Consider the following 25168-nt stretch of genomic DNA (forward strand, 5'->3'; position numbering starts at 1 on the left):
TCACATATCTTTCCACACTTCCATACAACTTATTCATATATATGTTTTTCTGCTAATTTTTCATGTTCGTTTTTCACACTTTTACAAATAATTCCTACTATATATATATATATGTATACTTACATATGTACTTGCACAGACTTATTCATCTACTTTATTCTTATATAAACTGATATGATCAGAATTATAAAATAAAAAGTTAGATTTAACAATGATCTTGAATAGTTTTAAGAATATGTTACTTTATTCTTTGCTAATACATAAATGAATAATTTAATACTGTAATAGTTAAAATTTATTTTAAAAAATTGTTTATATTTTTTTTAAAAGCTTTTTCTCTGGTTTTTATTTAAGCCCTTTTTATGATTGGACTACAAAAGGGGAACTAGTTCAAATGAAAAATAAGAAAAATGAGAAAAATAAGAAAAATGGGAAAAATAAGAAAAATAAGAAAAATGAGAAAAATTGTTTTTATATTGTATTGTTAAACAAAACTCATGATACATAAAATATCCGCATTGCCATATTTATTATCCTTAAAATTTTTTTTTTTTAAATTAGAAGAAAAGAAATGCATAACAATTAATTATGATTATAATAACTAATGAAAGTCCATATAACTATAACAAGTTAAAATAAATATTACATAAGAAAATAATAGTAATAATAATGTTAAAATGAAAAAATAAAAATAAATAACATAAAAAAGTGGAAAAAATAACAACAAATTAATAGCATAGGCAAAATTTAAACGATTTTTAGTAAAGCCCTTGAGATAATGCGTGTTAAAAAAAAAAATTAAATAAAAAAATGTAAATATAAATTTATGATTTTTTCTTAAAAGTACAATAATAATAATAAACCAATAAATATGTAAAGGTGTAGAATAAATATATATTTAATATTATATCAGTTATTATATTTTATGTGATTAATCTGTTAAAAGAAAAATGTAAACTTGTAATTCATATGGCTTAGACATTTCAAAAATAATGTAAGTTTGAAAACCCACAATAAATTTATTCTATTTTATTTTTATAATTTTCTCCAATATATGCCACATTTATTAAAATCAAAAAAAAATTATTATTCATATATATAGTAAAAAATATTCCTATATAGACGAATTTTGTTTTTCCTATTTTCCTATACTACTTTTATACATTCAGAAAAATACACAAAGGATATAATAATTATATATAACAATTTATCAGTTTAATTATTAATTATATATTTGATTAGGATCCCTTCTTAATCGTTTTTGTTTTTTTTGTTTTGTTTTTTGTTAATATTGAGGCTTTGGATATTTGTTTAAAATTGAAACATATAAATCCTAGTTATATGTATAATATATTTTTAACATTTAACATTTTTTTAATTATCAAAAATATATATCCTGAAAAAAGAGTTATAAAGAAAAGGTAGGGTAAAATATAATATCATACACAAACTTAAAACTTTAAACCAATAAAAATAAGGATATAAATATATAACAAAAATGATAGTAAAAGTTTTTGATAAAATATTTATAAGTAATATATATGATGCAAATAATGTATACAAATTAATTAATCTTAACATAGGAGCTGTATTGACATGCTTTGAATGTAATGGAATTGAATGGTGTAACCATCATGAAAATGATAAAAGTAACTTATTATTTTATAAAGACAGATTGATAAAATGTAAAGGAGAAGTACCAGAAGAAATAAACTCCACAAATTCATTTAATAGCAATATGTTATCTTTAAATAATATAATTGACAATAATGATAAAACAATAAATATTCCTAAAACTATATTAAATGAAGAATTTGAACATTGTGATAATATAATTTTTCCACAAGAAATATTAAATGAAAAATTGGAAAATAATGTAATTAAAGATTACATAAATTCAATGATTGAAATAGAAAATGATGTTGGTATTTATTGTTTCAAAAATAGTGAATCAAACTTAAAAGAATTAATTAATTTGAAAACACATGAAGAGGAACTAAACAATAATTCGGAATACAATGAAAATGAGAATGAAAATATTTACACACATAATATAGCAAATGCTCAAACAGTTTGTGAAATGAATAAAACTATGAGAAAAAATTTTAGCATTTCATATAATAATATATATAAAATGAAACATATGTATTTAAATATATTAGACACATATGACGAAAATATATTAAACCATATAGAAAAAGCACATGAATTTATAGATAACACAATTAATGAAAATAAAAATATTTTAATTCATTGTATGGCCGGAATTTCTCGATGCTCCTCTATAATATTATCATATGTTTCCCGAAAAAATAAAAAAGGAATTAACCACAATTTTTCAATACTTAAAAGTCGATACCCATTTGCTCATCCAAACGATAATTTTTATCGACAACTTTTGTTATATGAAAAAATGAACTATAATCTTGATGTAATAAAAAAATAAAAAATTTTATTTACTTCACCATGTTTTATAATTTTATTTTATATAAACCATTTTTTTACATTCATAATTTATTTTCTTGTATCCATATATTCAAATTTACATATTTATGTGTGTGCATATTTTTTTATTCCCTTCGAAAAACATTAATATTTTCAATAAGACATTATATATATATATATATATATTTTTTTTATTTTAAGGGATGTAATGAATATCACAATATATATAAAAAAATTAAGTTAAACAATAAATTTCTTGAAGATTTAAAATTTTGTAATTTAAATAACAACAAAGCTCCTACCTGTAAATACAGTTGCAAGTGAGTTAAATCGATATGTGTAATGTCTATATGGATAATTATAAATTTGATTTTTAAAATATAAATATTCATCCATATTTATTTGTTTATTTATTTGTTTATTTATTTATTTATTTATTTTATTCACAATTTAATTTAGATTTTGCAGACGCATCTTATTCAATAATAACGACATAATTGACCATGATACAACTAAACATCAAATAAAAAAGAAGGTTATAAAAATATTTATCTCTATTTCTCTCTCTCTCTATATATATATATATATATGGCTTATCGACTTAATGTATGTCCTGACAATTCTAACTGTTTTATCATTTTTAATTTATTTTTTAAAGTATGGAGATTCCTGTACAAGCATTTTTATAGAAAAAAAGGAATGGATAATGACAGATAATAAAATGAAAGGCATTATATACTGTCCTAACACTAGTGTAATATATTCAGAAAAATTGTTTATTTTAGAAATTAAAATATGTTTCTTTTTGATTTTATTCAAACATTAGAAAGTTTATAAGAATATATATAAATGCTTTTTTTTTTTTTTTTTTTTTAGTGCAATACCAAACTTGGAAAATGGTCATGGACTGGAATATGCTGTTCATGTGGATACTTGCAAATACCTGCATTTATGGTGAGATTTTCATAAGTTTATAATTTTAAACTAAATAAAAATAGGCACTATGATGCTAGCACATACGCACATAAACAATAATATACAACAATAATATACAACAATAATAACATGATTTCATTATTTTATTCGGTTTTGTTTCAGTTCAATGACTCTAATATTGATCGTATAAAAATTAACATAAATTAAATAAAAAGTTTTGATATTTTAAGAGAAGAGTTTATTCATGTAACCCCGAAATAACACATTTGTTTATATCCCTTTTTTTAATTAAAATTATTTTTTTTTTCCAAATAAAATATTTACTAAAAATAAACTTCACATACATCCATAAATATATAAACACAAAATACATGATGAATTAAACTTTTAAACTATCTGCAAATTTATATTAGCAAATATTTAAAATTTTATTATTTTGAATAATATATTTTAAATTAATATTATGATAAAAAAAATTCCATATTTTTACAATTCATCTTTTATATTTTCAGAACTCGTTTTTCTTTTTTCGGCGTCTACTATTGGGGAAATTCTTCCTTCTGAAAATTTATTTTTTTTATTATATAAATCAAAGTGGATTTATTAAAAAAACTAAATTAAAAAAGCAAGCTAAATAAAAGCAAACTAAATAACCTACCTGGGAATCGCTTTTCAAATCCTATTTGTATATAATCTATCTCCTTTTGAATTAAAAAATATGTGGCTAGATTTTCCGTAATATCTACAAATTATTCAATGTTCAAAAATAATATAATAAAATATGTTCAGAAAAAAATACCCCAAAATTGATAGGAATAGCATTCTCTTAAATTGCCATTGCCAACGAAAGTATCATAATTATAAACATGTGTAATTGCAAATTTTATTATTACTACCTTTTTTTTGATAATAACATATAAACTCTCCAATTCCATTCTTTTTAAGTTGAACATTAAGCATTGCATTTTGTAGAAGTGTCATGTATTTTTCTCCAAGTTTCATTAAATTAGAATGGCTTTTGTATATGCTCTGAAAAGAGGGTTTGTAAATGTGGCAATAATAATAACAATAGAAATAATAGGGATGGAATAAACAACCCATGAATATATACACATCAAAAATATAAACCAAATGGACATAAAGACAGCCATAAAAGTGATTAAATATACTCACATAATCACCATCAATTCGAACATAAATATAAATCTGAGTCACATAAGTATAACTATCCTTATAAGCTATTTCTTCTATGTCTGTTGGATGAAAATTATTATTTGTATGATCATATAGATATTTTATTTAACAAAATAATTAACAAAATAATTAACAAAATATTATACATTATATATTTCGTTAAAAAAATACTTTCAATATCATCTTCTAATCCGGACAAATCCAATTCTTCCATGTCTTTTTCAAAATCACGATTTAAAGGATTATCATTGGTTGGTTGATTTAAATCTTGGTTATTAACCAAATTTAATTGTATTAAAATTAATAAAAAAAATAAGTAATATATTTTCATTTTATATTAAAAGTTTAAAAAAAAAAAAAAAAACGCATACATATGTACATATATGTGTAAGGGGGAAAATGTTACACATGCGTTTTAACATAAAAAATATATTTATAACTTAATTATTGTATAATTCACAAAAAATAATAAAAAAAAAAAAACAAAATGCAAAATAATAATAAAGTAATTAACCTAATGTTCGATTATGTAAATATGAATACTATAGGACGTTGGAAGTGCTAAATAATTCATGTATGTACACGAAAAAAAATTGCATATTAAATAAAATCAAATGAGTAATATATTTTTAAAAAGTTTAAGAAACAAATATAAAAATGATATCAAAATTTTTTTAAATGGCATATAAAAAGAATAAATTAAATATCAAGTTGTCATTAAACTTCCTACAACTATTTTCCACTATTTCTAAAATATATATATACTTAGATCCATAAACACAAAAAAAAGAAAAATTAATAGCAAACAAAAAAATAGGATCTCCAATTTTACATTTTTTCGAAAATTAAAAGCGATATTCCCCTTTCTAAAGAATATTAGATTCTTCTCTGCCACATCGATTTATCTATTTCTGTGACTGAAAAATATATCGATGATCATTTATTTAATATATATTTGCCCACAAAATAATTTGATAATAAAAAATTAATGTTTTTTTGTATCTATATTAATTATAAGAATTGTTTTATCCAAGGGTGTGACTTGACTTCCTCGGCAGAAATTCTTTCTTCGGAGCTTCGGCTGCAAAGCTAAATTATTAAAGGGGAATCGCCAACAAATTAGCAAATAAAACAATAACAAAAATGGAAAAATAAAAAAAAGAAACAATAACATAAATGGAAACACATGACAATTACATATTTCATTTCGTACCCTCAATATTAATTCACGTGCCATTTGCGAAACGGTTTTGGGAAAGTGAAAATCAAACTCCTTAATCTGCTCAAATATTCTTTCCTGCATTAAAAAAAAAGAGATAAAAGAAAGGTACGTATGTAGACAGGTAAAGAATGATCCCCATTTAACTGGGGTGAACGAAAAAAATATAAGATATGACTTTCGTAGTGTTCAAACCTGTGAGTTGTCTGTGAAAGGAGGGAACCCAACGAGAAGTTCAAAAATTACGATTCCTAAGCACCAAAGATCAGCATTGCAACCATATGGTATTTGGTTTATAATTTCTGGAGGCATATAATCTACAGTTCCACAAAAGGTGCTTCTTTTTTGTCTTTTATTTTTTAATTGACAAGAAAAACCAAAATCAGCTATTTTAATAATACCATATTTGTATATTTTACTAACATTCTCATCACTATATACATCACTATCAGAATAATGAATTAATATATTATCAGGTTTTAAATCTCTATGTATAATATTAAAATTATGTAAATAAGACAACGCATCTGCTATTTGGTATACATATAATGCTACTTGTTCCTCTTTGAATGTATCGTGTTTTAGTTTCATTTTATTTCTTATAGATCCACCATTTGCTATTTCTAATACTAAAAATAAACGTGTTTTATCTTCAAAATAAGCTATTAAATCTAAAATGTTTATATGTTTTAAACTTGATTGTATAATTATTTCCTTTAATACTTGCCTTTCTATTTTTAGTGATAAAATTGTATCTTTTGCCATTACTTTTAATGCAACTTGCAAATTTTCTTTTCTTATGATAGCTTTAAATACTAATCCTGTTCTTCCATTTCCTATTGGATGTTTATCAACTATAAAATCGTTTTGCTCATAAGATTTTTCATTTTGTTTCAAATTAAAAGCAAGTAATGGTTGTAGCATTACATTAGTATCATTTTCTTTATCGTCTTCGCTATCCTCCTCTTCATGTTCGTTGTCTTCCATCTTATCATAATTTGCACCATCATTATGCTTATTTAATACCCCTTTATTTAAAGCGCTATCTTCATCCCTTTCATTCTCTGTTTTTTCGTGATATAATTTGTCTTGTTTATTTATTTTTTGGTTCCTGTTCATTTCATTTTCTTTCTTCTCCTGTTCTTTAGCTAGCCACTCAAAATAAGACAACTCTTTTTGTTCCTCGCCATTATTAAGGGAATTGCTTGTATTAATATTTTTAGATGTGTTTTCATCCTTATCTTTCAAATATTCCAAAACATCATCATTTTTTATATCATTATTATTGTTAATGTAGCAACTCTGGTTCTGTACCTCCTGTACAATGTAAGGGTATTCATTATCGCTTTCACATTTCCCTTTTTTACCTTTTAAAAATAGCATATTGTCATAATTAATTTGCTTATTTTTACATAATCTTCCATACTTATTATTACAACCATAGTCATCTCGACTTCTATAATTGTTTCGGCATTCATATTTATTTGCATTTTTTTCTATTTCTTTCTGATTTCCAGGAGGAATCGAATTACTTTTTATTTTGTTTTTTTTCATCAAATATTTATATTTTTCCATTTCTTTGCTTATAATATCTTTATTATTATTATTTTTTTTCTTATTACAATTTCGATTGGTATTATTTTCATTTATTTTTCGTGTATCATTGGTACTTTGATTGATGTTACTGTTAGGTGTGCATTTTTTATTATTGTAATTGTTTGAATTTTTAGTACTACTCTGATCCTTATTTATTATTTTATTATGTTGTTTTTTTGTCTGCAAACTAATCTGTTTATTTTCTACACCAGGATTTATATTGGTATTAATTTTGGCAACTTGGTTGAATATTTCTTTTTTTTTTTTATTTATTTCATCCTTTTTTACAAGCATATTATTTTTTTTACCCACAATATTATTAGTAATATTAGAGGAAGAACTGGTTTTATTACTACCCCATTTAGACGCATATTTATTATCTATTCCTTTATTATTATTTGCCAAACTTTTCACCTTTAACTTATTATCTTCTATTTCTTTAACTTTAGATCCATACCTCATATAATTATTAGTATTTTGTATTTTTACGAGTAAAGTATTTTTTCCACTTTTGGGAATACTGTTACTTGACGGTAATGTACGAATTTCCTTGTTAGTATTTGCTCTTTCTCTATTTAAAGCGTTTGCTTTTGCTTTATTACTATTGCTTCTGCTATTATAATTTATATTTGATTCATTTGTGTCCCTCACATTTTCACGAAAAGCTTCCCCCCCACTATTTCGCTTGTATAATGGGACCTCCACCTTTTCTTCCAATTTACTATTAATAGAAATTTCCCCTTGTAATCCAATTTCAATTTCTTTTCCCAGTCCTCTTTCAAGTTTTGTTCCTACTTCCACATGTCCGCTATGCTCATATTTCTTAGCAATGCTAAGCTTATCGGAATTTTTCAGAATTTCTTTTTTCTCTGCTAATTCAGAAGATAATCCATTTTTATTATATCCATTATTAGTAATACTTTTATTATTGGATAAGAACATTTTTGTTTTACTTTTTTCAAAATTTATATTGTTACAAATTTGAAACTTTTTTTGAATAAATGCATTTTTATTCCCATCTACATACTCGTTAGGATTTTTTTTTTTCATCCTTTCCACGAATGAATTATTATATGTTTTATTACATTCTATTTTTTGCCTTTTTTTTATTTTTTCGTTATTTTCTTCTAAATTTGTATTTTCAATTGCACTATTTTTATAATTGTTATTTACTGTATTATCTATAGTCTTTTTCTTGGATTGAATATTACTTAGATTTGTATGCATATTAGAACTAGGAAATTTCTGAATACTATTTTTTGTTATTCCATTATTTCGTGATATATTGCTATTTATTTTATCCAAGTTTGTATTGGTTCTGTTAAATCCGATCGTTTTATGACGATCCAAATTATTCTTTTTATATGTTTCTTTGAAACTATTCTTTATTGATGTCTTTATGTTATTTTTTAAATAGTTAGCATTCGACACACACTTATTATTAGAAGACAATGTATGAGTAGAAAACAATCTTTTACTTACTGATTCATTATATTTGGATTTTTTTATTAAATTCTTTTTATTTTCGCTAGATGTGCTACTGATGTCATCTGAATTAACATTTCGAACGTTGCTAACATTGCTATTATTATTTTTTTTACTTGATGTTATACTTATCAAATTTGTCTCATTTATTATGCTTTTATGGTCTAACACATTATCTTTTTTACTTTCAGTTCCTTTCATATTTAGTAAATTTTCATCATCTTCGTCACTTTTATTTTGACCTTTATTCAAAACATTATTTGTGTTATCTACTAATTTATGCTTATATGTATTCATAATATCGTTCAAAGCGTCAATTTTTTTTAACCTATTGTTTTGATTTTTACAATTATTATAAGATAAATCATATTCCAAATAATCCTTTTTCGCATCTTCGTTGCTATTATTAATCTTATAAATAATATTTGACTCCTCCTGAGATAGGTTAATTGTATTTTTAGTATCTATAGGTTTAGAAATATCCATTCTAAAATCATTTAGAATATCATCATTAAATTCGATCTCATTTACATTTTTCACATTATTATATAATAATTTTCTACCTTCATGACTAATATTATATTCCTGAGTTTCCATGTTAATATTATCCTCTTTATTTAAAATAGTAAATGTAGCATTTTGTTCTTCACTTTTATCTTCGCGAGATTGATGATTTTTATTTATGTCTATCAATTTATTTAATTCCTCATTCTTATTTTTAACAAAATCAGTATTGCTAATATAATCATTCATAGATTCTTCTTGTTCATTAAAAGAATAAGAAATCAAATCATATTTATTTTGTTTAAATTCATTGTCACAAAAATTGTTTCCTTTTTCTTCATTGTAATTTTTTTTGTGTTTTAAAATATATTCATTGGAATTTTTACCTTTTATATCAGTTAACATATTTTTCTCAAATTTGTTACTTTTAGTTTCATTTATTTTTGTCTCAAATTTATTATCGTACATAAAATTACGCCGAATAAAATCATCACTGTTATTTATCTGTTCTTTCTCTATCGTGCATGAACGAGATATAATATTTTCACCAGCTTCCAAATATGAGTTTTCAGGATTTTTTATTTTTTTATAATCATAATTTTTATTAAATATGTCTTTCACATATTTATCATAATTACAACTTTCATTCGTATTAAATGAATGAAGACTAAGGATTTCTGTACTATTGTTACTATGATTTATAGTGTTAAACATTTTTTTTTCAGATTCAGATATATTATGGACCATGCTTCTTGCCTTTTCTGTGTTTTTCACATTCAATATATCATTTTGCAAATTCTTAATTTTTGAAATATTTTCAGATATATCCTTAATTTTAATATCTTTTATATTCATACGTGAATCATTTATATCTGTTTTTGTATAAGTGTTATAATAATAATCTTTATTAAGAGAATTATTAATTCGTTTTTTGTCATAAGTTTCTTCTTCCATTTCTCTTTTTCTTTTATAAAAGGAGTCTAAACTATTATTAGGTTCTTTAGATTTTTTCAAATTTTTACAATTATAAGAATAGTATCCATTATTGTTGCCGTTATTGTCTTTTTCAATATCATTACGAATGCCGTTCCCATTATTATTATTATTATTATCTCCTAATATATTTTCATATTCATATCTTGATGTATTTATGTTTTTTGTTAATTTATCATCACTACTTTTCAAATAAAGACGTTCATTATTGCTTATATTAGCATTTTTCCTATTATTTATAATATCATTATCTTCACCCTTAATAATGTTAGTAGTATAATTATCCTCTCTCATATTTATATTCCGAATTACGCACTTTTCATTTTCACTTTTTGAAAAGAATCGTTGATTGTTATTTTTAATATTTACTAAATTAGTTGTTTTATTTCCTGATACATTTTTTTCTGCTCCAACACTTTTATTAATGTGGCGTCCATTTTTATTATACATGTTACTAGAATCACTTACTTTATCATGATAAAATCTTTCTACATTGTTATTTTTTTTTATATTTGTATTAAATTTTAATATGTCAGCATTGACTAAATTGCTTGGATTTTTGTTTAATATATTTTTTTCTTTCAAATAATTGTGACTTTTTATGTTTTCATTCATATTTATACAGTTTAAAACATAAAATATTCGTTTGTTAATCGAAATATAAGTCTTTTCTTTTGTATATGAGAGAAATCATATTTGTATTCTTTATACAATATGTTTTTTTATGCTATCAAAGAATATGAATACTCTCTCATATGTGTAAGTATATGCGCATAGGTAGCGTATATATACACACTTTTATGTTTTATGTTTATAATATATATAGTACACTTTTATGTGAAAATCCCCCTTGATTTATAAAGGGATCAAATGCGACATTTCAAATAAACACATACAATTTTGTGATATACATACATATATATTTATTTATTCATTTATTTTACGGGTGGCATATATAATACTTCCCATAAGTATGCACGTAACGGATGGTATATGAGGGCTATATCTTATCGAGATAGTATATATGAAACAAAATGAAATGTATAAGCTTATTGAGTTTGTGGCTCATTGGACCCTTAATATATACGTGAATATGCTCATGAGCATGGACATTTATAAATATATGAATATGTGTGTAGATAGTACATAATTATAATATGTATGCAAATGTATAAACATGAAATTATATAAATACATGTGTATGCACATAAATACATATGAAGCATATGCGAACAAATTATGTGTGCATATGTATACATATATACTTTTTATTAGCGCGCCATTTATTAAGTAGAATAAAAGAAAATATTTTTAATTTTTTTGTACAATTTTTTTCAATTCATTGTCTTAGATCTCTTTTTATATTTATTATTTAAAAAATATATATGATTTTTATGAATTTTATTAATTAAAAAATGTAAAGTTATCTCATATATTATTTATAATTATATTTTTTTTTATTATGCATTCATAAGTTTTTTCGCCTATTTATTATGATTCATTTTTTTTCAATAAATTAGCTGGAAATATTTTTTTTTACCTGCACAGCAATATTTTTTTAATTATTTTTTTATTTTTTTTTTAAATATTATTGTTAGACATTTACACACAATAAATAAAAATATATATATAAGTATAGCAATGTGTTTATTAAGTGAAAATCACGCATTCGTGAAAAAAATAAAATATGGAATGGAGAAAAGAAATCGAAATATTAAGCATAATTGCGATACATATATTTATGAATATGTTTTTTATAAATTAAGAAAGGGCTGGTAATTGTATTAGTGGAGGAGTTGGCCGGATTGAAATACTTATTATAAGCTCATAAAATATTTACATAAGCGTTACACATATGTATTATACATATGAGACTGATTATATTTAAAGGGTTTCCCTTTCTTATAATTCAAATTAAATGTAAAAGATTGCATAAACACATGTGTTTATTTTCACCTTAATTATTGTCTGTATTATATTTATTAAATCGGATGAATATTTTATCACATATAAAATATGAAATACAGCCCAATTCAGGTTGTATTCATTACAAAAATATTGTGTAAACTGAACGAGTAATGTAAAATGTAGTAGCCAATAACGTTATGCTACTCCAAAAAAATGAATGAAAAATATTAAATTTCTTATCGTTATCCTTTGCATATATATATGACCTTATTTTTAAATTATTGCAAAAAGGAGCCCATATTATTATATACCTACATTATATATACACCATCAAACATTTTTAAAGAGGTACTAATATATTGTCGTTTAACTTTATTTTAATAATTATTACCTAAACAGACATATTTGCTAATTGGATAATAAATTATATTTATATGATTAAAAGAAAATACGAAAAATATAAGCAAATAGGGAAATAAAAAAATCATAAAATAAGTATGAGAAAAGAGAATATTGGTTATGTGCTAAAATAAAAGATTAAATATATTCTATTTTTTCACCCTATATATATAAATATATGTACGCTTTTATTAATATACATACATACTATTATGGGGCATATTATGTGTGCTGTTCAAAGGAAAAAAGTGGAAAATATAAAATAAAAAATATTATATAACATACAATAAATTAACCCTAAGATATATAATTAAAATATTTTCAAAAAAAAAATGTACATAACTTTTTAGTAGGAGTAAAGGATAGAACTGTTACTATATAATTATCCGTTTTATAATAATTTATTTTCAATTATGCATTCTAACCCCATATTAGTATAAAAGTACTGCAAATTTTTACATTTATATTTGATATATAATTTTTTTTAATATATTTTATTATTAAATTTATATATATATTATTTCCTCCTAATTAGTTATTTAATTTTATTTCATTTTGCATGTCACTTTTATTCTCCGTATTATTTACAAATGTATGCAATACTTTTATTTATTTATTTATTTATTGTGGTGACAAACTATATAGATTATAAAATTGTTTTTTTTAACAAAATATTCTAATTGGTTATATAGGTCAAACGTTAAGTTATTAAAATATATTACAAATTAATTTCAAACAAATCGTAAAAGTAGTTCCATAGTTGTAGTTGTGAAAAGAAAGCAGAAAATTATCACAACAATATTTGTAAAAAATAAGAAAAACCCAAATATAAAAATTGTTAATAAAAAAAATTAAGTTAATAAAATTAAATAACTAATAGATAAACATATGTATCCATGCACCACGAATAATTTGAAAAAATATAGCCAAAATTAGTGCAAAAAAAATGCCCAATGCAAATGAGGCACATAAGAAAAGTAAACCAAACGACGCTGCTTATATAAATAATGATAGCACGGATAATGGCTATATTAATGAGAACAAACATGATCCAACCATATATAACAATCATATAAATAAGCAAAATAGTAATTCTAATATGGAGATAAATTATAATAGACAAAATGATGAGAATGGAGAATGCTCAAGAGATATAAATAATTACAATGATGTAAAGGAAAATAATTGTGATGAATGTAATGATAACAATTGTTGTAATTCTCATAAAGACTGTTATGATGATGATAATAATATTGATATGCTAAATGATGAAGAAGAAAAACATTTTTGTAATGTTTGTTTTTCTTTTTTATATTATAAAAAATATTGTTTTTATGAATTGTTAAGAATATATAGAAATTTATGTATGTTAAATGAAGAAGAAAAAAATTTATTATCAGAATCGATTTATTGTAAAGTATATAAAATGTATCTAGCTGTTTTGAATAATTATTATTTTATATTAAATATATTATTACCACAAATTTCAACACCTATTATACTTAATTTATTATCCTATACATTTCATAAAGATTGTGAAGAAAATAATATAGATGATGATATTTGTTGTAATCATAGTAATTTGAACAATACCGGAAACGGTGCATTTAACATGGGTCATATAAACATAGAAAAACAAGCCAACGATAATAACATAAGGAAAAAATCAAGAGAAGAAATTATAATAAATACAATAATAGATAATTTAACAGAACAAGAAAAAGCTAACATTGATAAGATATACAATTATAACAATTTAGATGCAAGACTTTTATGTAAAGATGATCCATTAACAATATTAAATGAAATAAAATCTAAAATCATGAATAAAAAAAAAGATTGTGATATGCTTAAATTATTTGATAATCAATCTGAATTATTATTATCAGATGATAATAGCCAAAATAATAATGAGCTTACAAAAAAACAGGATGTGCAATATAATGAAAATTCGATTTCTATAAATACTGAACATATAGAGCATCACGAAGAAAACGAAACTAGCAAAATAAATAAAAAGGAAACAAATTTATCAGAAAATAATACTTTATTAAACGATGAAAAAAATAATGCAACCACGAATAGTAATGATGTAAATCTTAAGAATCAATCAGAAAATATTTCTATTTCTATTAACAAAGAAGAATGTGATAATAATGAAAAATCTGAACATATATCACCAGGATTAAGAATTACAAATATGTATTCTCCATCTCTTGATGAATATTCATTAATACAAAATATGAGTAAAGTAAGAAGCACGTTAAGGCAATTTGTTCGTGACTGGTCTATTGAAGGTATAGATGAAAGAAAAAGTGCATATGAACCTATTTTAAAAAGTTTAGAAAAATACCTTCCAATAACAGATAATTATATACCCAAAATATTATGCCCAGGATCAGGGTTAGGTAGATTACCATATGAAGTAGCAAAAAGAGGTTATAAAAGCCAAGGGAATGAATTTTCCTATTTTATGCTTTTATCATCTAATTTTATTTTAAATTATTATAATCAAAAAGAATCATTACATATTCAACCATATTGTATTAATACATTAAATAGAAAAAAAAGAGATGATCATTTGAAAATTATTAATTTACCAGATGTTAATACATATAATAAAGATGTATTAAATTCTGAATTTTCAATGTGTGCTGGTGAATTAGTTGAAGTATATTATGATGAAAAAGAGCAATTTGATGGAATATTAACATGTTTTTTTTTAGATACAGCTAAAAATATTTTTATTTATATTCGAACATTTGCAAATATACTTAAACCAAATTCATTATGGTCAAACATTGGTCCATTATTATTTCATTATGCTGAAATGCCAAATGAAATGTCTATTGAGCTAGCATGGGATGAAATCAAATTTATTATCTCAAAATGGTTTACTATTGTAGATGAGCAATGGATAGACAATTATTATACTACAAACATAGATTCAATGATGCAAGTACAATATCATTGTATTTTTTTTAATGCCATTCGAAATGATATGCCTGTTGAGGGCTAACTTTAGCGCTTTTTAACAGCTGCTATCTAAATAATTAAAAATACTTCACGGATCATGAATGGTATAATATCGATTAGTATAGCATAAATTCGTTTTGCTAAGAATTATTCATTTGTTTATTTTATTTTTTATTTTTACTTTTTTATGTCTCACGTCTTTTGTTAGCAAATTAAAAAAATAATAGAAGGCATAATTTGAATATATTCATATACATGATAAAATTAAAATTTTCACATTTTTTATAATTCATTATAATACCACCCATTTCGAATATTTCGCAAACTTTTATGTTTATATGTTTTTAATTGTTTTAACTTAACATGGTACTACTTACATACGTAATACATAATAACTGTTTTGCATATGTATACATACCTACTATTAATTATTACATATTTTCCCACATTAAACACTAATTTAAAATTATAATAATAAATTCTATCATATTTTCTACTTCAATGAAACTGTGATAATATTTATACTCCAATATAGTATTATATATATATATATATATTATAAACCATATACCAAGCAAGTGTTATGTATATATATGTGCCTATATAAAACATTGGTAAAAAAGTAAACTTGTGGGAGCATTTTCCATACTAATAAAAAGAATGATAACCATTTTTTAATTATTTTCAAATTTAATATATTATTTGAACTCTATGAAAAATACATAAAATGCCGACAACATAGGTCGGTCACTTATACATAAACAATTTTTGTACATAAAATATATAAATTAAGAAAAAAAAAAAAAAAAATATATATATATATATATATATAATTTCGTATTTTATTGTTTAGTGAATTATTTTAATCAGATTGTGATGCATGTAAAGTTATCTACATAGCAAATTATTCAGATGAGCTGGGTAAAGTTTATCATCATTTTAAAATAATTCTTAACAAAGAGATATTTATATTTTAAGAAAGTTTTGCTAAGTCATCATCCATCATATATATATAGTAAGCATATTTTTATCATGTTTATTTTAATGCTTAAAAATGCGAATTTCGATAATAAGGGAAATCTGTATTATTGTCATTTAAGAGTTTTGCTGTTCAACATTTTTCCTAAATTGTACCTTCCCTCAGAAATTCATAAATAATTATGGAAAAAACATATTATGAAAAGTAAAACAAAAAATTATTATAAAAATATAATACATTATGAAAGTAAAATATAAAAATATATTTATGAATAATAATAATACATTATGAAAATAAAATATAAAAAATAATTATGAAGAGATAAAAAATAATTGCACAATAAAATAAAGTATATTTAAAAAAAAAATCTAGCCAAAATATAATTTATTTTCATAAAATTATATTAACATAAAACAAAGTCAAGCCAACCAGTTAATTTGTGAAAATATAGGAATACATACAAAATAAAAAAACGATATTATTAATACATATATGAGGAGTATTTATTTTTACAAACTATAAATAACGAAAAAAACTAGTAACGCATATTTCACTCAGTTCCTACTATGACCTTGAAACACCACTTCATGTATATCATATTTTATGCGCACATTAAAAAATGCGATTGTAAATAGTATCCTATATTTTTCCTATATAGAAAAAAAAATAAAAAATAAAATAAAATAAAATAAAAAATAAAATAAAATAAAATAAAATAAAAAATAAATAAAAAATATAAAAATAAATAAAAGGTGGATATAGCTATTTCGTCATATATTAAGTTAAATTTGTTATTTAAAAATATCCTAATATATATATTTTTTTTTTTAAGGAACAATTGTTTTTGCAACAAAATTGTAAAATAAGAAATATATATAATATTAAATTTAATAATAACATATTCCCTTTAAATATAAAATATTTTTATATTAAATTCTGCAAAAAAATACGTATTCGCATATAAAATAATGTGTGGAATTTTAGCTATTTTTCATTCATCTATTGAAACTAATCGATTAAGAAGGAAAGCCTTAAGATTATCAAAAATGTAATATATATATTTTTTAAATAATTATAAAAGAAAGTGCTATATATATATATGTGTTTACATTTCGTGCCGATATAACCACTGGACCTTTATTCTATTCATAATATAGTAACGAAAAAATGATGCTTATTCGATAATGTGTGCAAATGAGTTGTCATTGTTTAAAGGGGAGAAAAATTTATATTTCTCAAATTATGATTTTTTTTTTTATCTTATTTCGCCAAAATTTTAGTTCCTATAAACACAAAAAATATATAAATGCTAGCTATATAATTTTTATTCTTTCGAACATTTATTTGTATGTATATTCTATCATATTAAAAATGCTTATTCTTATATTTTATTATTCTTAACAAAATATATACTTTAATATGTTTGCCTTTTGTGTATATGATATAAGATTCAATTGTTTATGCATTGATTTTCAATTATCTGAATTTATCTACACATATGTCGGCGCACTTATCTGGTTATAGTCTTGGGCTTATGTCAGTTCATTGCTAAGTACATGTTGACTCTTTGAAAAGGTTAAAATAATATAAAAAAATATCAAAGGGATGTAATACCAATGTACCTACTATTCCCTTCAAATCAGCACACTGGTATATTCGGATAAAATTGCATTTTCTCTGTAACAAGTATAATGTGCAGAAAATAAGTTCGGTTCACATATTTAGATAATATAAAATGCCAGTGGTTATACCTTTGTCAATCCATAAATATATTTGTTTTTTTATATACATTCCCATTGACACACATATATATATCCATTGATTTTATTCTCAGATTACGACATCGAGGGCCAGATTGGAATGGTATAGTTGTCGAAGAAAATGGAGATGGAACAACAAATGTATTAACTCATGAAAGATTATCAATTGTAGATGTATTATCAGGACAACAACCATTATATGATGATAAAAAAGAAATATGTTTAACTATTAATGGAGAAATATATAATCATTTAGAATTAAGAAAATTAGTAAAACAAGATATTTTAGACGCATTAAAAAGTAAATCAGATTGTGCTATAATTCCAAACTTATATAAAATATATAAAGAAAAATTGCCTTGTATGTTAGATGGTATATTTGCGGGAGTTATTAGTGATAAAAAATATAATACATTTTTTGCATTTAGAGATCCTATAGGAATATGCCCACTTTATATAGGTTATGCAGCAGATGGTTCAATATGGTTTGCATCTGAATTTAAAGCGTTAAGGATATACTGCGTTAGATATGTAGCATTTCCACCTGGCCATTATTACATGTGTAATAATGGAAAAGGTGAATTTGTTAGATATTATAATCCAAACTGGTGGAAATTGAATAGCCCTATACCCAATAATAAAATTGACTTAGAAAAAATACGTATTACTTTAGAAAATGCAGTAATTAAAAGATTAATGGGTGATGTACCGTTTGGAGTTTTATTATCTGGTGGTTTAGATTCATCTATAATTGCATCTATAATTTCAAGACATTTAAAATCAATACAAACTGGCACTATTAATAATATTAACGGAGCATGTGTTGGAAAAAATAATAAAAATTTAAATGCTTTAAAAAGCTTTTCTATTGGATTAAAAGATTCTCCTGATTTAAAAGCAGCTAAAGAAGTTTCAGATTTTTTAAACACAGATCATACAGAATTTCATTTTACTGTTGACCAGGGTATTGATACATTACATGATGTTATATACCACATTGAAACATATGATATAACAACTATCCGTGCATCTACACCTATGTATATTCTTTCAAGGTTAATAAAAAGCAGTTGTATTAAAATGGTTTTAAGTGGGGAAGGATCGGATGAAATATTTGGGGGATATTTATATTTCCATAAGGCACCAAATGCAGAAGAATTCCATAGAGAATTACAAAGGAAAATACATGATTTACATATTTATGATGTTTTACGAGCAAATAAATCTACTATGGCTTTTGGTATAGAAGCACGTGTACCCTTTTTAGATTTAGAATTTTTAGACTTAGTTATGAATATAGATCCAAAAGAAAAAATGTGTTCAAATAATAGAATTGAAAAAGATATTTTAAGAAGAGCTTTTTCTGGTTATTTACCTGATCATATCCTTTACAGACAAAAGGAACAATTTTCCGATGGTGTTGGTTATAATTGGATTGATGGATTAAAAGAATATGCAGAAAAAAAAGTATCAGATGCTCAATTTTCTAGAGCTCCTTTCCTTTTTCCATATAATACACCAAAAACTAAAGAAGCTTATTTATATCGATGTATATTTTATCAATGTTTTCCTGAGCAATGTGCTCAAGAATTTGTACCCGAAGGTCCATCTATAGCTTGCTCTACAAGCAAGGCAATTGAATGGGATGAACAGTTCAAAGTAAATCCTGACCAATCAGGTAGATATGTTTTAGACGTACACAAGCATTCAAAAAATATTGAAGATATAAAAGCCGCCTAACACGATTGACATTAACACCATAATTATTCACGACACATAATTTAGGAAAAAAAAACAAGGAATTAACTGAAATCACCATATCCGATTATATGTGATACGGGGATGTAGTTTATAGACAAAGCATACAATTTAATAAAATTTAACAGTCTTTATTTTTTTATATGCGGGCATTTTTATCTATTTATTTTATTAGTGGATTTCCTGTGGGCACCTAGCTAGTACTAATATATATATTAACAGTGCATATAAATAGTTATTCCTTATGTGGAAACAATGCCGGAGTTTTTGAAAGCGTAGAAAATTAGTAATATACGTAGCTACAATAATTTTATTATTGTTTTAAAAAATGTTTAATATTTTTCAATTTAAATTATTTATTTTTTTTATCTCTCTACAAAATAGTTTACATGTATTTTGTTATTTTCTGCAAATATGCATGGTCATCCATTCTTTGAAAGCCCCATTTTATTATTATTATTATTTATGTTGCCCATATTGTATTTGTGACATATAAAAAGAATAATTATGCACAATTATATTATATATATAAGTTTGCCATTTATTCAAATATTTTCCACTATTTATTTTATACAATTACACTTACAAATAAAACGAATTAATCTGTTTCCTTCCTTAACAGTACATAAAAATAAAACACATTAATTATATATATAAGGCTTATGCAAAATGAGGATATATATATGTTGTATACACATGTATTACTTTTTTATATTGATTTATAAATATTGTAATATAGTACTTTATAAAAATAAAAATTGAATAAAACCTTATTTATTTTATACAAGGGTTTTTTTTGTTACCTTAAACTAGTAAAATTAAAAATATAAATATTAAAAATGGTATACTATACTATATTTTTTTTTTTTTTTTTTATGGGCCTTTTAAAAATCATAAAAATGGAAAAAGTCAATGCTTTGGCAATATAAAATTTTATAGGAAAAAATTGTTTATATATAATATATTTTAAGGCTTACTTTTTAATACTTAACCATATTAAAAATATATGCATATATGTAATTAAAATAATTTATTTTACTATTTATTTTCCTTGACTGCACTTTGAATACTGCAAAATTTATGTAGCATATTATAGTTTAATAATATAGCCCCTTTCGCATATTATTATTTTTTGCATATAAATAACAAAATAATACAAGTTTTATTTTGTTTATCTCGTATAGTTGAAAAACGCTAAGACTTATTATTTTTAAGTTGGCTTAAGATACATATAAATATATAATGGAAAAGGGGAATCTCAATATTTTTAAAAAGATAAATAAGCAATTTAGTATACTTGTATAGATATTATTATATTATATGATACAATAAATAACAGCACCAAAATAATATATATATAATAAAAAAACGTAGATATCACAAAATTATATATTAACACATATTTTTATATACAATACTTAAAAAAAAAAATATATTGCGAACAAAATTTCTCATTTTTTTTTTTTTATTTTAAAAATAAATAAAAATATTGTGTTTTATATTTTTTATAATAAAATAATATAATTATTTATGTATAGAGAAAAAATAATTTTTTTCCAACCTTAGAATTTATTTTCACTATTCAAAACATATTTTAAAACACAATTTTTTTTAATAAATTAAACAAATTGTAAATTCATTTAAATTCCAAATTTATTATCTAAAAAGGCTAACAACTAAAATGTAAGAAATAAATTTACATCTCTTAACAAACATACTTTTATACATTCATTATATTCGCTGTATATATAAAATACTTTTTTGAAAAAAATTATTTTTCCTCTTTAATATTCGTTTTTTTTATTTTGAATGTATGTATGAAGTATATATTATACGAATATTTTAAAAATATACATAGTAAATGGTTTGAATATATCCCTGTACTGTGAATTATTCATATTACCTCTTTGATATATATTATGTTGTTTGCATTATAAATAATATTTGTTTGGTTTATACAATATCCACATTTTTTAAGTAGTTATATATTGTGGCATATATACGAATATTATATATGAGTATATATATATATCCCGTTGTATGTATTTATTTATTTCATATATGTTTTCCTCATTTTTTTTATAGTAAATAAAAATGGCTATGAAATACGTTGCAGCTTATCTTATGTGCGTTTTGGGAGGAAATGAAAACCCAGGAAAAAAGGAAATTAAGAATGTATTAAGTGCAGTAAATGCAGAAGTTGAAGAAGAAGTATTAGGTAATTTGTTAGATTCTTTAAAAGGAAAAAGCTATCATGAATTAATAAGTGAAGGATTAAAGAAATTACAAAATGTTGGAGGGGGTGCCGCTGCCGCTGCCGCTGCCCCAGTAGCAGGTGATACTGGAGATTCTAAAAAAGAAGAAAAGAAAGAAGAAAAAGAAGAAGAAGAGGAAGAAGAAGATGATTTAGGATTTTCCTTATTTGGTTAAACACCATAAATATATATTTTATATAACATTGTTGAGTATTTAGAAATAGATATTATTGTGGGGATTAAGTTTATCCATCTTTTTTATCTGTAAAATATATATATATATACAGTTAATGCTACATGCATATATGTGTGTGTTGCTCTATGATTTTTCTTTTTTTTCAAATTTTAATAAAAAAATTTAATACGGAAAATTTTATGCACGGAATATATGTTAATATTTTGCACATATATATATATATTATATGTATATTGCAAAAACTTTACTAATTAAATGGAATTGGTGAATATACCTTTAATATACTTTAAAACAAAAAAATGAAAAGGCATTTCCCTATTCTTTATCACATTTTCATTTCAAATAACCGAAAGTGGCGTTGTATTATTATGTGCTTATATCTAAAGCATATATTAATATTCCAAATATAGGAACATTGTATATACAGTTGTTCAATATATTAAAATGTAAACAAAAATATAATAAATTAAAATAATTAAAAAAAAATTAATTACATACTAGTGAACCAAATGTACATATAATAACAAATAATATTAACAAGTCAGGTAAATATTAAAATATGTTCATATAAATTTACAAAAAAAAAATGTGGGAGGATAGTATTATTTATATATTTTAAGAGAATTTGCCAAATTAATTATATCATTGCATTCTTTTATATAAGAATCATTGTCAATTATACATAAAATTGATTGCCGGCATTTTCCTATACATTTACCTAATACATTTTTACTTAAAGCGAAAACTAAGGGAATATTTTTTTCTTTACATTTGCAAACTATTTTATTTATCATATCATCAAACACGTTATTTAGCGTTGGTTCAATATTTGGTGCCACTAAAACTAACTTTGGTTCATTTATACATATGTGCTTATAACATTCTTTCATTCCTAAATAATATCTTCGCTTTTTTTTTAATAATAATAATTTATCATGTGATTTTGAAATTTTTTTCAAAAAATCCTTAACCATATTATTTAATTCTTCTGTTATTTTATGGTCAACATAATCATTAATGTATGTATTTTTTTCTATTTTACTAACTTGAATAAATTTTAAAATTTTTTCATTTTTCAATATATTTTCTTTTATTATTTTTTTATTCAAATCATTACCTTCCCCTTGAAAGTTTGTATTGCCGCTTTCTTTTGAGTTGTCTAAAATATTATCATTTGCATTTTCCAGAAAATTATGCTCGCTATTTTTCGCTTTAATATCATTTTCTTCGTGATTTAAGGGAATATTCAATTTTTTTGGGGAATTCTTTGTAACATATTCCTGATTTTCATAACTATTTTCTATAACATGTGTTGTATCATAGTTTTTGATATTATCTAAATTTAATGTGTTTAATATGATGTTACCATTCTTATAATAAACATTTTTAGATAATTTTTTTTGTTTTACAAAATTTAAGTGTTGCTTACTATAAAGTTGCTCATTTTGTTCAAGATTTGCCCCCCCTTTATTTATGATATTAATTTTTTGTAAATCTTTATGATTAGATTTATATATTATACTATCATAATATTTTGTTATTTTTTTCCTTTTCTTAATTCCTATGTAATATATATTTTCATATTTTAAATATTGAAATATATATGTAGAGCATTTTATGTTCCATTTGTTTCTATTTTTAATTATATCCAGGCATTGTTCTTTTTCAACGTGGCGGTTTTCCATTAATTCGTTATATATACAGTTTTTAATTTCCTTTTCTAAAATAATATATTTTTGGATTTTTTTTTTTTTTTTTCTCTTTAACTTTTTTGGTAAAAAATATGAATTCCCCATTTCCTTTTCCTTAGCTAAAATTTCACTCAGATTATTAATTATTTTTTTTCTTCTTTCAAATTCTTTTTTTTTTTTTTTTTTTTTATTCATTATCATATGGATCATTCTCTTTTTTTCTAAATCTTTTTGCATTTTTTTCTGACTAGTAAATGTAATTTTTACGAGTCTATTTCCAACATTGATGTAGGGGGCATTTGCCAGTTTCACATTTTTATAATTATTATTTTTTGTCACAATTGTAGCCTTTATGGGAGATCGTTTTTCATCCTTTATTTTATTTCCAAATGAATTTTGCTCCATTTTCATATTGTTTCCATTAATATTATACCTTTCTACATAGCATTTTTTGTAATGTTTTTCTGTATAATCATTAATATATTTCTCCATATTATGTGTATTTATTTTAAGGTCATATTATTTTTCAATATACAATTTTTTAGTGTGTTCATTGTATTGAGCATATATACCAACTGTTATGAGACAATAAAATATATTATATAATAAAAAACATTTTATATTTATTTTCACTTTAAAAAAAAATTATTATTAAAAAATTTTATTTTCTATACCATCAATTAGACAATTTATTTTATTAACATTCAAAAGAGTAACACCATAATGGCACTATTTTAATCTGAAATTAATCTTTCTTTTTTTTTTTAATAATTACATGAAATAAAAAAAAAAATCTTAAAATATGAATAGAATTACATAATAAACCCTAGTGAGAAATATTTATTTTTCCTTAATTTACAACGTAATTTCTTCA

General features: G+C 22.7%; 7 protein-coding genes and 1 non-coding gene across 8 annotated transcripts; 4 read left to right on the forward strand and 4 right to left on the reverse strand.

Moving 5' to 3' along the window:
- Positions 1 to 1498: 1498 nt before the first annotated feature.
- Positions 1499 to 3588, forward strand: PBANKA_0407200 (dual specificity protein phosphatase; the record flags this gene model as incomplete). Its single annotated transcript, XM_034568107.1, has 6 exons — positions 1499 to 2431; positions 2647 to 2765; positions 2905 to 2980; positions 3104 to 3199; positions 3322 to 3399; positions 3544 to 3588. 6 exons carry the CDS (start codon positions 1499 to 1501, stop codon positions 3586 to 3588), a joined length of 1347 nt encoding a protein of 448 aa, XP_034420129.1.
- Positions 3589 to 3867: 279 nt separating this feature from the next.
- Positions 3868 to 4906, reverse strand: PBANKA_0407300 (conserved Plasmodium protein, unknown function; the record flags this gene model as incomplete). The annotated part of the gene is made up of 5 exons (XM_034568108.1): positions 3868 to 3941; positions 4040 to 4123; positions 4278 to 4410; positions 4555 to 4634; positions 4747 to 4906. 5 exons carry the CDS (start codon positions 4904 to 4906, stop codon positions 3868 to 3870), a joined length of 531 nt encoding a protein of 176 aa, XP_034420130.1.
- Positions 4907 to 5586: 680 nt separating this feature from the next.
- Positions 5587 to 10987, reverse strand: PBANKA_0407400 (serine/threonine protein kinase, putative; the record flags this gene model as incomplete). The annotated part of the gene is made up of 3 exons (XM_034568109.1): positions 5587 to 5664; positions 5789 to 5872; positions 5990 to 10987. 3 exons carry the CDS (start codon positions 10985 to 10987, stop codon positions 5587 to 5589), a joined length of 5160 nt encoding a protein of 1719 aa, XP_034420131.1.
- Positions 10988 to 13625: 2638 nt separating this feature from the next.
- Positions 13626 to 15698, forward strand: PBANKA_0407500 (N2227-like protein, putative; the record flags this gene model as incomplete). Its single annotated transcript, XM_034568110.1, has 1 exon — positions 13626 to 15698. The coding sequence occupies one exon, from the start codon at positions 13626 to 13628 to the stop codon at positions 15696 to 15698; it is 2073 nt and encodes a 690-aa protein (XP_034420132.1).
- Positions 15699 to 16515: 817 nt separating this feature from the next.
- PBANKA_0407550 lies at positions 16516 to 16600 on the reverse strand. The gene has a single exon (XR_002688163.1). It is a non-coding gene; the product is annotated as a small nucleolar RNA Me18S-Um1356 (small nucleolar RNA).
- A 1002-nt stretch (positions 16601 to 17602) lies between these two features.
- Positions 17603 to 20134, forward strand: PBANKA_0407600 (asparagine synthetase [glutamine-hydrolyzing]; the record flags this gene model as incomplete). The annotated part of the gene is made up of 2 exons (XM_034568111.1): positions 17603 to 17682; positions 18469 to 20134. The coding sequence occupies 2 exons, from the start codon at positions 17603 to 17605 to the stop codon at positions 20132 to 20134; spliced, it is 1746 nt and encodes a 581-aa protein (XP_034420133.1).
- Positions 20135 to 22246: 2112 nt separating this feature from the next.
- Positions 22247 to 22582, forward strand: PBANKA_0407700 (60S acidic ribosomal protein P2, putative; the record flags this gene model as incomplete). The annotated part of the gene is made up of 1 exon (XM_034568112.1): positions 22247 to 22582. The coding sequence occupies one exon, from the start codon at positions 22247 to 22249 to the stop codon at positions 22580 to 22582; it is 336 nt and encodes a 111-aa protein (XP_034420134.1).
- A 623-nt stretch (positions 22583 to 23205) lies between these two features.
- On the reverse strand, positions 23206 to 24786 carry PBANKA_0407800 (SECIS-binding protein 2, putative; the record flags this gene model as incomplete). Its single annotated transcript, XM_034568113.1, has 1 exon — positions 23206 to 24786. The coding sequence occupies one exon, from the start codon at positions 24784 to 24786 to the stop codon at positions 23206 to 23208; it is 1581 nt and encodes a 526-aa protein (XP_034420135.1).
- Positions 24787 to 25168: the final 382 nt, after the last annotated feature.

Source organism: Plasmodium berghei (genome assembly GCF_900002375.2).
Source record: "Plasmodium berghei ANKA genome assembly, chromosome: 4".
NCBI classification, from domain to species: domain Eukaryota; phylum Apicomplexa; class Aconoidasida; order Haemosporida; family Plasmodiidae; genus Plasmodium; species Plasmodium berghei.